At 36.6% G+C, this 13673-nt stretch overlaps 1 protein-coding gene across 1 annotated transcript in view; it reads right to left on the bottom strand.

Moving 5' to 3' along the window:
• The window catches only part of MAN1A1 (mannosidase alpha class 1A member 1), a 148430-nt gene that overhangs the window by 101472 nt on the left and 33285 nt on the right, over positions 1 to 13673 (bottom strand). Inside the window, exon 2 of the mRNA XM_067293796.1 lies at positions 10015 to 10111. Coding sequence (XP_067149897.1) covers positions 10015 to 10111 — 97 coding nt within the window. The remainder of the gene's footprint in view (positions 1 to 10014; positions 10112 to 13673) is intronic.

Below are 13673 nucleotides of genomic sequence, written 5' to 3'. Positions count from 1 at the left end.
GCCCTCAGTGAAAGCTGCAAGATGAAATATCACCAAGATGGTAGCTCTGGCATGGACTAAGTGTTCATGATTCTGTACTGAAAGGGTAATACAGAGGGTAGGGGAGAAAGTGAAGCCACCCAAATTACTGTCCCATGCTTCCTTCAAATTTACAATGATCTTTTCAAAAGATCCAAAAATTGGTTAAAAAAAGTTTAAATTCCTAGTTGATGAACAGTGTCAAAAATTCAATTTCAACTACTTTACTTAATTTTATATTTCAATACTTGCATTTTTTTCCTCTACTTATCTTAATTATGATGTTAACATTCCTTAGAAAGGGTCCTAGATATGGAAGTGAACATTCAGAACTGCAGAATAATTTGGGTTGGAAGGGACGCAGGAAGTCACCTCGTCCAACCCCTCCGTCCCTGCGGGACTAACTTAACAATGCAGGTCAGTAACTGACTGCTTGTTCAGGAACACATTTCACTGGCTGAATAATATGTCAGTGGTTAGTTCCAACTTTACAGAATTTGATTATCGTCCTATCTATGAAATGCTTTACCAAAAAGGTAAGCTTTGTTTTGTAGACTTTTATCCAGTATCAGAATTTAACTGTTTATATTTGACTAGGAAAGCAACTATTTAAGTGAACCCTTTTGTGGTTTACTAGCATCAAGGTTTTCTGCTTCTTCATGAAATGGATGAGAGACTAGAATCCTCCATATAGCAGGATAAACATCACTTTCTCAATTTAAGCTTCCAGGTGGAAAATTTTTTTCCATGTATTACATCTTAAACTAATAATACTTTAAATTATTGTAACAGTTATGTTGCACATTTAACAAAGAGGGTGCTTTCTCTGTTTTACTAACTGCTAATTCCTTATGCCACCCCTTTTAGAACATCCCTTTTCTTCTCTAAAGAAGTAATCTGTGTGCTTTCTCCCAGATATTCTACTAACAAAACTGCGGAGTGCTTTGGTAAAGAGGACATGTTATCTTCCCACACCTTACCTGGAGCTTGGCTGCTCTCCTCTCAAAAGGCAAAGCTTTGCTTTAAACTTGGCAAAGTGACTTGTATTTTTCCTGAGCTCGCAAGAAAGTGAGATGGACAACTGTGGAAAATTGCTCGAGGACATGTGCTCAAGAACATTAATGCAAAGAATCTAGAGATGTTTAATAACTCTGTACAATAAAAGCAGCTCGTAGGCAAATTTTACAACTGAGTTCCACTTACAGAAAAGTCACCTATACCCTGCTTTGCTTCAGCGGATTTTGATAGGCTTGCAAGTGCAATGACATTCTTTGTGCTAATCCTCTTGTAATACAGCTAATGCCACCTCTAAAGTGTTAAACTTTGAATTTTAGGGATTATTACTTAACTCACTACTAAGTCAGAAGAAAAAGATGAGAATTCCACCCTGTTGGGAAATTGCCCTTGGAATCATCCACTTCCTGTGTGTTTTTTCTGCATCCGGCCTGCACAGAACCAGAATATGGTCTACTTTGAGCATAAACCTCTCTCTGCAGAGCAGAGAGAAGAAAATAGGAGAATCTGAAGTAGATCTTACTTTATTTGAAACAACATTTGTCGTTATTCTGAAGGCTTCAGCAGACAGTATAAAGCAATTTATGTAAATATTAAATAGAGAAGTCAAGTTCTTTTCCAACAGTTACACTTCAAAATATTTGATAAAAGGACACAGAATTTATTTTTAAAGTGTCAGTTTAGAGGCCAGAGTTATGACTTGTGAACAACTGCAGTTAATGCTGAGTTAGCCAACAAGATAATCCAAATTCTTTGGAAGAATTTGAAGAGTGTTAAGAAAATTGTGCAGCTGAGCAGTTCATTTATAACCAGTCAGTCAAACAAATGAGGAAGAGAAGAAAATTTCTTATTATGGTGCAAGATCAACATTTCATAAGCCTGTATACACTACGCTTCCTAAAGTGCACCAGATAAATTATTCAGTACAGCATCATGCAAGTTTCTATACAACAGACCCAGTGACTCAGCAGTCAAGGACTGCATCAGGCAAAGATTATTACTAAGCAATTACATTAGAAGCTTATTTTCATAATGATACAGAATATTTGGACAGGAGGATTATTTCATTATAAGGAGAACTCGCCTTAGAAAACAACTATAAATTTGATTAACAGTGAGCTTCAAGCTACAGAAAAATCCCAGAAAAGTTACAATCCCTTTAGTAGAGTTTCACAATTATCTTAGGCAGGAGGAGATCACAACTAATACTCTGACCAAATTCATATACCTGAAATAATAAGTTTATTTATCAGATAATATGAAAATTAGTACACTTAAGATGGAGAAAACAGACCACAGTTCAAAAAACAAACCTGAAATGAATATCTTAGATAAAAGGGATAATGAAATGCACAAGCTCACAAAACCAAGTGAAACATATTGCTAATCTCTTCCAAAACCTCCAAACCAAGTACTTATATAAGTTCTGTATTAGTTGCTTTGTTAAACATGCTTATGTTTCTCTCTCTCCTCTTTACTACCAGCATCATTTGTTGCTGTGAGTGCTTAACAGAGCATGTGTGACACACCTTACAAGCTAGGTAACTGCAGAGAAAGCAAGAGAGATCACTCAACATGAAACTTGAAAGGGGACTATCTAGCAGAGTTTGAACAACAGCCTTTCAAATTTAACACTGACAATTTTTTAGTAATGATCTGGAAGAAAATAAAAGGAAACCACTGTTTCTAAGACTTGTGGATGATGAATAAGGATGACTAATTACCCAACATTTCTGAAGAGCCTGGTCTAAAACACAGAGCAGTCTGGATCGTGCCTGGGTGATACACGGTGGGTCCACTTAAACAATATGCTTTTTAATACCTCCTAACGCAAAGGAACACACACACACACAAACAAGAAAAGGAGGCCTGTGTTAGAAAATGGGGTAGCCCCATTGGGGCAGGAGGGGAGAGCGGAATAAAAAAAATAAAGTGATCAGAGGGTGACTGGCTCTGTATGAGTTTCCAGGGTGACACCGCAGGGGGAACCGCTACAGCTGTCCCCAGATGACAGGCAGCTTTGCACTGCTCTGTGACTGAGCTGATGTGGCCATATGGTTGAAGAACCACTGCTGGCTCCCGGCCAAGCAGTTTGGAGGCGGGCCAAAAGGAGCTTTTATTTGTCTAGCCTGGCCTTTTAGACATGGTTTATATCTTTGCCAAGAGTCTGAAATAGAATACAGTCTGTTAGCATGCCAGAATCAATGCATGTTAGTACATTTAATAGTTTGTTTATAGCTTTCCATTCCCTTTGGTACCAAGTTTGGTTCTCCAGAACATCCACATTCCTCGCCATTAAATGTATTTGGATTTGAGAAATAATTAAAATATATACACATATATGAACACACACACACATCATAGAGAACATAACATAAAGAAAAGTTTGAGCTCTGTTGTAATGCACTGTTTATAATCGAATGAAAGCCAGGCAAAAATATTGCTCTCCCCTTTCCTTGAATTTAACTGCTTTTCTTTTTCTGACTCACTGTCATACTCTGAATGGAAGAAAACTGTGGCAAAGTGTAGAACACAACTGGAAGATAAGGAAAGATGAACTATGAAGTGGTCTCAGGTCATGCTAGAAGTTAGCTCCCTTGCCCATAATAGTTCACCATCGAAAAAGCATTATAAACTAGGATTTCTTGGCTAGACTAAAATTCCTTGTCCCTGCATGACTGTAAAAGATGAGTAGAATTTTTTTTTCCCCCCAGAAAAGTGGTTACATTTTTGGGTTCCTGAGATGAAAAAATACAAAAATTAGTACACAGCATATTTATATTTGTAATTTTTTGAATGTGATGGAAGTTTGGTGCATACAAATAATGGATGTTCCTTCAGAAAAAGTGCAAGTGCTCAAAAAAGTTTCCTCAATTGTTGTCACAAGAATTTTGACTACTTTGAACTATAGTGGAAAAGAAAAAAAGTTTTATACACAGCTGTCTATATTCAGATTGCATTCAACCTCCCTCCGCCCCCCATGATCTTCTAGACTCTTCGTTGTTTTGGTACTCAGTGAGGCAAACTTGTCTTGTCATTTCTAGCTATTTTATGTTGAAGAAGCTCAGTTCAAGCAGATGGATTCTATGAAACATTCCTACAATTTCTAATTTGAGACTCACCAATATTCCAAAAATATAGAAACATAATCCGGCACAATTTTTTATTTTATCTAGCCATTAAGAATAATTCAGGTTTTCTTAATATAGGGAACAAGATCAGAAACTTCATAACTTCAAATATCAAGAAAATCAATAGAAAGTATCCAAATTTTTTCAACTATACGTGCATACGTGTTGTACAATGATAACTCTAAACTATATATTCAATATACCAAAGAATACAAATAGGTTTAAAAAATATTAACGTTTTGATTAGAGCTTAGGTTTCTTAGAGAGTTGTTTCAAAAGCTGACTCAGATTTTAAAACAGTGCTTTCCTTTAAATAAAGTTCACTGAAAAGGTTGCTGTCCAATATCATTAGCAATTTAAAGTGCCAAGAGTGATTAATTATTAAAACATACTATGCCAAAACATGAAACTCTTACTCAAGTACTGGCAAAACCCCAGCAACACTAAGATTTTTGCACTTCAGTCACTGTAACCATCTGGTAAGAGTGAAAAAAGAATGCTTTTTTTTTTTTTTTTTAAAACAGATCTCGCTTTTCATGTACTGCTACATGAAACAATGTAGTGATACTTCTCAAATGCTTTTTAATCTCTAGCATTTTGTAGTTTGGGGCATTTTAGAGCCAGTTCTGGTGTCTTTGTATTTTTATAGCCCTCGATGAATTTTTTTCTCCATTAGCTTGTCTGTTTGCTTTCTGTGTAAGCCTTTGGCACCCACTATACTTCTGACACCCGCACAGCTCAACTCCGCATATTGTTATGAACCATCTCCTTTTGCTTGTTTTGAACATGCCACCCACTGATTTGATCTTTCAGCTCCATACAAAGGATATGGTTCCCCACAAGGAACAATAACTCCTTATTCACCCCATCTATGACACTTTTTATAGACCTTCATACAGTACACTGAAAAGTTTTCAGTCTTTACTACTTATTTTGCATTGAAGGCCCATTGTTTTGCATGCAAATTTAGAATCATCTCTGGTGCCTCTATGTGCCAGTTTAAATTTATGTATATTGGATTCCATTTGCTATTTTACAGTGCAGTCATCATCTATCACAGAATCCTTTTGGGTTCATGGAGTTGTTTGCAGTTTGCCATTGTCTTTGCCACTACCTTGAATAACTTCACGTCATTGCCAAACTCTGCCACATTATTCACCTACTTTTCCAGGTCTGCAATAAGTAATTTGACAGCATGGCCTCAGCACATGCAAGAGTCCAGTAATAACCCTGATAAATACCTTTTGGAAATCTAAGGATATGATATAAACTAAACTTTCTTGTCTTAATACTGACCAACGTGGGGCAGGGAGGGGGGAAGGCATTTGTGAAGCTTTGACCTCCATTCACAAATCCCATGTTGAATCATTCATCCATGTCCGCTAACTCTGTTCTTCAGACGACTTTCTACTCATTTATCTGGGAAAGATGTCAGACTTACTTCCAAAATTAACAATACATACTGAAATCTATAATTTCAGGGAATGCAGAAGCAGCAGAGAAGAGAAAAAAGGATTTGGGAGGAAGGGGTGGAGCTTAGAATATTTTAAATTTAAATTCACGTAACATTTAAATATGTGTAAAATTACTTTTCTAGAGCTACATTAATAAACTTACAGTTTAAAAACTCACTAGAAGAGAGTTTTAAATAGGAATTTTGGCAAGCTTCAGAAGTCTTCATATACCTCAATACTCTGAAGAAGAAACTACAAAATCAGTTCAGATTGGAAGGAATAGGATCTATAGTACTTTGGCTTTGCAGATTTTGATTGTGCTTTAAATGCCTCCCCATTCCTATCCAGAAAAGGTCCTTTTTCACTAACAGTGAGACTAGTTACACTATGCCCACAAATTACAGTATTATTTCCTGCAATGCTACACAGGAAATACAGTTACAGATAATTGAAAAAAAACCCTTTACTAACACTCACTTAAGTGCAGAAGGCATTTCTAGAAAAAGTTCTCTACTAGTGCAGCAATGCTCAGTAGTTTTGTGATTAGTACAGAAGGCTTCGGGGAGGAAGAGATCCTGGCTTCTAGGAGTATTTGGAGGGGAGAAGGAAGTTTGTTTGCTTTTTAATAATGCTTTTGCCACTCTAACTTTCTTCCACACTAGGAAGGTAAATGGATATAGCTGTACTTTAGCAAACATTATTAGCAACCATCTGAAACTTAAAAGGCTAACATATAAAAGGTTAACAACACTTACATAGGGCCTAAATTCTATGAGGCAGGGAGCAATTAGTACACATAACAAAAGATATACCAGTATAAAAGACATGTCTTGAAAGGGGTAATAATCTTATTTTGCAGATGCAAAAGCATGGTACAAACAGGTGTTTAGCTATTCCAATTTTCTTGATTAGCCTAGAAACAGTTGTACATGTTTAACTTCATGGAATTAAACTATTATGAATGCTACAGAGACGACTAACGTCCTTTTCAGTTCTGCCTTCTCAAGAAGGTATTATCGTAACTGAATTTTTTGTAGTTAGTGAAAACTGTTAAAAAAACCAACACAGTAATGTTAGTTACTTGCCAAGATAACATGGTAAAAGCTAGAGTGGCAAATAAAAGGAAATCAAAACATTACATGTATATGCTGAAAAGACTGCAATGGTCAGAGGCAAGCATGAGGCTTTGGCTTCATCTTGAAACAAAAATATTTCAGTTTATCATAAGTTTAACCTTTTTCCTAATAGTTATTTTGAGCATGTGCATGTGAGAAGAAGCTCATAATAAGAATATGCCTACAGTCTACCAGCTTAAGATCCCCTCACGCTTATCAAGCACACCCTCCACTGTCTACACAGGCTGCTCACAGCATATCAACAAGTTCAAGTCAAGTCCTTGTCTTGTCTTAAGTCCTTGTCTTCAAAAATCTCTTTCATGGCCTGGGATTAGGACAATAAAATGTCATTTCAAAGTCCATCAAAAAATCCTCAGCCACAAAAAAGCTCTACAAAAGCTCTGAATTTGGACAAGAGCTGCAGCCGGATGCTTTCCCTCCCTCCAGGTCAGAACCATCTGGGCTTCTGCCCAGTTTTCTCCTGCCATCATCCCATCTTTTTCTGGCACTATTCCTCTCCCCTCAGCCTGACAATAACATCACATCACATTAAAAGCTTTGTCAAGTTCACGATGGTATTACCTAAGTCACATCTATGTTTAATTACACTTGTTAAAGGCTCATCCTTTTTTCTTGTGTTTCAGAGACTTCAAGATACACTAGATATGGCAATCTATCCACAAAACGCCATATTATTCCAGCTAGGACTGAAGCACTTACACATCTAAAATTAAGCTTAAAAGAAGTTTCATTTATCAGCAGCAGGGGAACTGCTCTCCCCTTCCATGTCAGGAGAGCCATGCTGTCTGTAACCTACACAACATACAGCACCAGTGAAGCACAGCTTTAGAACCTGTTATTCCCCACAGTAAGATATTTAAAGTCTGTATCCCTTAACTGACACTCCCAGTATATTCAAAGTACCTTAATGGCACCAGTTAATTCATAGGAGGGGAAGTATTCAAAATTAAACAGCTGGCTAATGAAGTATGCTCCATCTTACTGCTATTGAGACAACCAGAAACTTGTATTTTTGAAAAAAAAGAGATCTAGAAGCAGGAAGAAAAGACAATCATGGCAAACTGGAGATAGTTATGACAGGTGACAGGGCGCTGAAGGTCTTACTTGACTTCTGAAGGTTAACTGGAAATTCACTGGACTCAGAGTTGGAGGTGAGCTATTCTCAACTAATTTAATTCTGAACTACCTTAAAAGCAGTCAATCAATCAGTTGCAACCTAATCCTTAAAACAGAAGAAAAAAAAGTCAAAGAGGAAAGGAAACTTTTTTTCCTCCTTTCATTTAAAAAAAAGGATCAAATATTTGACAAAAAAGGCAAAACCAATTCAACTGCTTATTGCTTTATGAAAGAGTAAGAGAGGAGGCATTTGATGAATTCAAACATGAAGGTACAGATCAGATCTAGTGATCTGAAGACAATATTACAGAAACAAGGATTTGTTTCATTAAAAAGATTATTGATTCAGGAAAGGCAGAGTTGCTGGCAGATATGCTGCTCTTTGATATTCTGCAAAGCAATGCAACAGAAAGAACCAATATTTATTTTGATTTGCCATCAAGATCAATGAGAGTGAAGATGTTTCTGAAGAAATCTTCTCAGCAATAAGATCTTATACTACATGACTGTGATGAGGAAGTGATCTGCAGTTTGACTGCTTCTATTTTTCCTTTAAATGAAGTTTTATTTTCAAATTCAATATTTTTCCTGTTTCACATTGAAGAATGCCTGCAGTGATCTATTCTCATGCAATATCCACAGCACTCATGCTAAAGAATTTCACAGGTCAATACATCTATCACTTTTTCTGCAAATCCACTCAATATCATGAAGAATTCAAAACTCTTAAATTTTTATATCACTTCTGATGTCAATGAGAACTAGATTAAGCATTTTAATTTTCAAGACATCATGTACCATTTTGTTGTCCTTCAAGAAAACAAACCGAACTGGATTGCATGAAACAGGTTTTCAAATCTAATATTGTCTCACAACTACCACTCATCTGAATGAGGATATTTTAAAAAATTTGGTTCTCCACAAGAAATCAAAGTTTCACCCAACATTAACTCTGAAGTTCACCCAAACTTCTTTGGTTTCTCATATTTAAAGTCCAATAACTAACTGTACAATATTTATCTAATAACTTTTTGGATGTCACCTTAGATGGACAAAGTAATGCAGCAACATCAAATATGACCCATATACTTTCACAACTGTTTTTGTAATCACAACTGCAGTCTTAGCAACTTACAAATATAGTTGAGGATTGGGTAAATGCTCTATTAAGGCTGTTTTAGAAACTGTTTCTACTTCAAACTATCTTTTCCAAATATTTAACTAAATAAGTTTCTGTTAAAATCAAAATAAATATATTGATTTTGTCAAGGCTATGGAAATTAGTTCATTTTTCAGCTTTCTATTTGGAAAACAGAAATTGTTTGAATACAAAGATTGCTGTCAAACAGTTTAATTGTTCATTTTTCTGCAAAACTGAAGATGATGACAGTTCATCGGACTGCTTTCTCATGCTTCCTCTGAATGCTGCTGCTGTTCAGCTGCTGTTTAGCTGCTGTTTATCCTGAGCTCTGTCCCACTTGTATGTTAAAAAAAGTCTTGCCTCATTACACGGGATTTCTGCAGTGTCCCTCTCATATTGGAAGTTTTCCACCTCACATTTGTTCTAAAGTTGTGACTTTAGAATAACTGGGGTGTTATTCAAGCATCTCCGCTGTAACATCTAGAGGTGCAAATAATGGTTATTTTCATGAAAGAGAAAGCCTGTTAAAGAGAGCCTGACTGAAATACATCAACAAGTTCTTTTAAGGAGTGGGAAAAAAACCTGAGAGCTGTAGAGAGCTTCAGCTGCCTTCGTGACTGTAGAGAATATCTAATAACTTTTGTCCCTTATACAGGTTTTATTTTTCTTCCCTTCTTGCTTGCTTCCTGCTTATTGAGTGTGATGCCAATGAGCTCCACATCAATAGGAAAAGTTTTAAGGCAGGGCAGTATTTAATGCAACAAAACTAACTCTATATGATGCAGCAATGAGATGCTTCATTTATCCTCATTCAGAAGGGAATCTTTAAGAGTCATTGAAAGCATCACCCTCATTTACTGATATTTTCTACATGCAGCATAAGCAAGAGGTGCCACACCACAACATAAAAGCTAGGAAGAACATATGTTTATCACCTTTAATCTTTTCAGCTGATTTACTGTTTTATGTTAACGTCACTAAGCACAAAAATACACTCTACTCACCAAATAAATTGCTTGAATGTCCTTGCTTAGATATGGGTTTCAGTTCATTTAATCCCCAAGCGTAACGCTTATAATTATCCCAGGCATGTTTCATCATCTGTAGGGAAACGAAAGCAGGATTTTAATGTCGATTTAGTGAGAAGCCACAGCAAATATTAACTTGAGAATATACTCAATATTAAACATATTTAATTCAATGCTTAAATACATGTGTTGAATGCATTAAAACTAAGAAATATTTAGAAAACTAACAGTAACACTGTTTTCCATATGGTTATGGTAAGAATTCTGTGTACGTCAAGTCCACCTCTACTGTTATTTGCATGCTTATAAGGAAGTCATAATAAAAAATAATTACTTTTCAGGAAAGAAATTTATCATGTTATATATTAATTCATGTAAGGTTTTTTTTCCCTAAAACCTTTCAAAGAAATAATTATGTCTGTCAGTTTCAGTAAGAAGTCAAAAGTTTATTCTCCTAGAGCAAGAAGATTTTTATTTTTTTTTAAGGTCAGAAGTAGGAACAGCTCACAGTAACCTTTAGTGCCTGGCAGAGTTGTGCATAAAACTAGCTTATTCAAGCTCAGTACAGCTAATAACAGAAGAAGGAAGCTAGAATGGGTAGACAAAACATCTGGGAGAAAACATAAAGACTACAGCCTACTTTTTCTTTTTCTTTTTTTTTTTTTTTTTGACGTTATTATGATACCGTCTTCTGTGATGATCAATGCTACTATATGCATCATTAGCTACTTCCAGGTGTCATTTTGCAGAAATAGCCCAGAACTTTTACAACTGAACATATAGCTACCAAAAATGCACTTTCCATAAAAAGGTGCACCACAGAGCCATTCACACACAGACACAGAGGACCTTCGTGTCAGAATTTGGCAGCAGATGGACTGAACCCATCTCACCTCAAGGACACTCAACTCAAAGAACTCAAGGACACTTTGCACTTTCCCTAACACCGATTAGTTAGACATAGCCCAAAATGATGCTTTTTGGGCAGAGGGTTTGCCAAACACCACCTTTAAACCCTACTCAGGTGCCTTCTTTAGGGATCAGCAGAAGGAGCCTGACTTTACACAACAGCAGGAATGATGTTGCCTCGGCCCCTCTGCTCCTTCCTTCCAGGAGGCAGAGCAGGGCTAGGAATGCCAGGGGTCATCTTCAAGACACCAAGCGACAATTTCAAACCTTCTCAAAGATGCTGCTCCAGGCTATCAGTTGACAACGCTGTGCTGCCCTTGTTTTCAGTTCCCTCTTTGAGGCCATGTGTGTCAAGGATAATTTTGTTAAATGGCAGCTATAATCCTAAATTTAAAACTAACAGCTTTAGGGCATGCTGATAACAGTAATCCTGCACTGTCTTCCTTCCCTCTTCCTTTGACATAATTCTTCTATGTAACTGAGCAATTAAGGATCTGCATTATGCCAGTCTCTAATAAATGACAACAGATCTTACAGAATACTGTTACACTTGTGGGAACAAGCATTTCTTTCCTATTTATAGAAGCATAAATGTGCATCTATCCTGCAGGAAAATTCAGGGACCTTGATTTACTCTAGAACCTTTACAGACCCAACTTCACCAGTGCAAGAATTTAACATATGAGCACTATTCTCATCCAGAAAGTTAGTCAGGTGTCAGATCTCAGCTGAGAGAGAGTGAGAAGTTGTATGGAAATGTTGGTAAGCCACAGGTGGCACTGATATAGCAGATGGCAGGAGCAGTGTCCCTTGCTTGACTTTGTTCTGAAACGACTTACAAGGGCTCAAAGAATCGGGCATTTTTTCCTCAACACAGAGCTGGTAACAGGAAGTTAAGTAACAGACTTCATGTCTACATGGCATTTCCTGGCTACAGGGATCAAGATCATATTCAATCAACCATTTAGGCACAGCATAAGGCTAAATGATTTTCAAATTTACTAATCAATTTTCCAGCTATTTTGCATACTATACAAGATTTATACTGCCCTTCAGTCATGTGCCAGACCTGTAGGTTCTGCTTTAGATATTAAAGCACATGTTCTCAAAGAGTTTAGCCAGGCTAAATCCTGATCTGAACTGAACCTGCCATGTTGTATGCTTGTCAAAGTTTATTTTCCTCAAAATCTCATCTTTGTTGTTGTTGTTGTTGTTGTTGTATTCAGTAATAATCTAGGAACACCACATAGAAGGGCTATCTTATTTTTTAAGATCAAAGTTGTCATTAAGTGGTCTGAATCAAAGTGCCTAAAGATGCAGTTTCATAACAAAATTAGAGCCGTTCAAGCCAGTATTACCACAGTCCCACCCTTTTCCCCACCTTTTCTTCTAGTGCATCCATGCTCCTTCTCTTGCACCAGACATCTGGTGCTCATCTGTCCCCATATCAAGTGACTTCAGGGAGCAGAAACTTCTGCAAATTAAATTTTTTTATTTGGGAACATTTTTGTCCTGTCTAGCTCCCCGAGTCAGATTGCTGTATGATGAGTATCAGAGTTAGTGAAAAGGAAAGAAGGGTACGGCTCCAAACCCAATTCAGTTGAGTCAAAACAGGCACAAAGTGCATGACATTACAAGATGTCCCACATGTATTCAGGTGCCTTTAGTTCTTTCAGCCGATCTACATTTTGATCATATTGCATTGTAAATGCAGATGTCGCTCTTAACAGAAACACTTCAATTACCTTATTGCTAGTCAATTCCTAGGCAGTAAGAGAGGAAGCTAACCCAGACTGTAGACACTATCTTCTAATAATAATTATTATTACACATTAATGAACAACAACTCTTGTTTTTCAGATGACCTCCCATTTTGCTTCTGTGCCTACTTGGATAGCTTGGACTAACCACTTGACAGGACATTATAATGCATAAATCCAAGAAGCTAAACAAACACACAAAAACAGTGATTGGGGAAGCAGGAGGGGGGACACCCCTTCCTCCAGCCCCCTCCCCTTAGGCATTACTCTGAAAAATAGAATCTACTGATCAAAAGATTTAATTCTTCAAGTTTTTTAGCTAACCAAATATTTAATTTAGAACTCTTTAAGAAAGTCTAGATTTAGATAAAACACCAAGCTTACTAAGTACATTTCCTCAGCAAGGAGATGCACCTTTAGCATAATTTTACTTTAGACATTCAGAGATTATGGACATAACAATGAAAGCAAAATACAACTCCAAAAACTGTCATTGAGCCCTCTAGTGTTTCAGGAAGGCAGGAATTACTTCAGCTAAACACAAACGCCTGTGTCTATTTAGCAAAAGGTTACTAGAATTCAGTGTTACTGTATGTACTGTGCAAAGAGCCCATAGATATAAGTAGGCTAAAAATCATTTTAATTAACACTGTCTGCTTGGAAAATGAGTCACAGTTTGTGCTTCTAACTTAGCAAGAAGTCTTATTTGTTAGAATTTAATACATCAAAGGTGCTGTATACGATTTTCCGTCTGTTGAATTTATGGTTCTGTACTAAATTTCCCACTAAAATGAATTTGCTAGTTGGTAATGGCTTTATTTTCTATGTAAGAATGAAAAAGTTTTAAAACATTGAGCAACAATTTGAATAGACCCAAGTCAGAGATAATTAAGCCTTTGCTTCAGCCAAATGCCTAGCACTGAAAATTTAGGAATGAATTTTAACAGTTCTGTGGATAAATCCATC

Source organism: Apteryx mantelli, chromosome 3 (genome assembly GCF_036417845.1).
Source record: "Apteryx mantelli isolate bAptMan1 chromosome 3, bAptMan1.hap1, whole genome shotgun sequence".
In the NCBI taxonomy this organism is placed as follows: Eukaryota; Metazoa; Chordata; class Aves; order Apterygiformes; family Apterygidae; genus Apteryx; species Apteryx mantelli.
The sequence above is the reverse complement of the archived record's forward strand: the minus strand, read 5'-3'. Positions and strand labels throughout refer to the sequence as shown.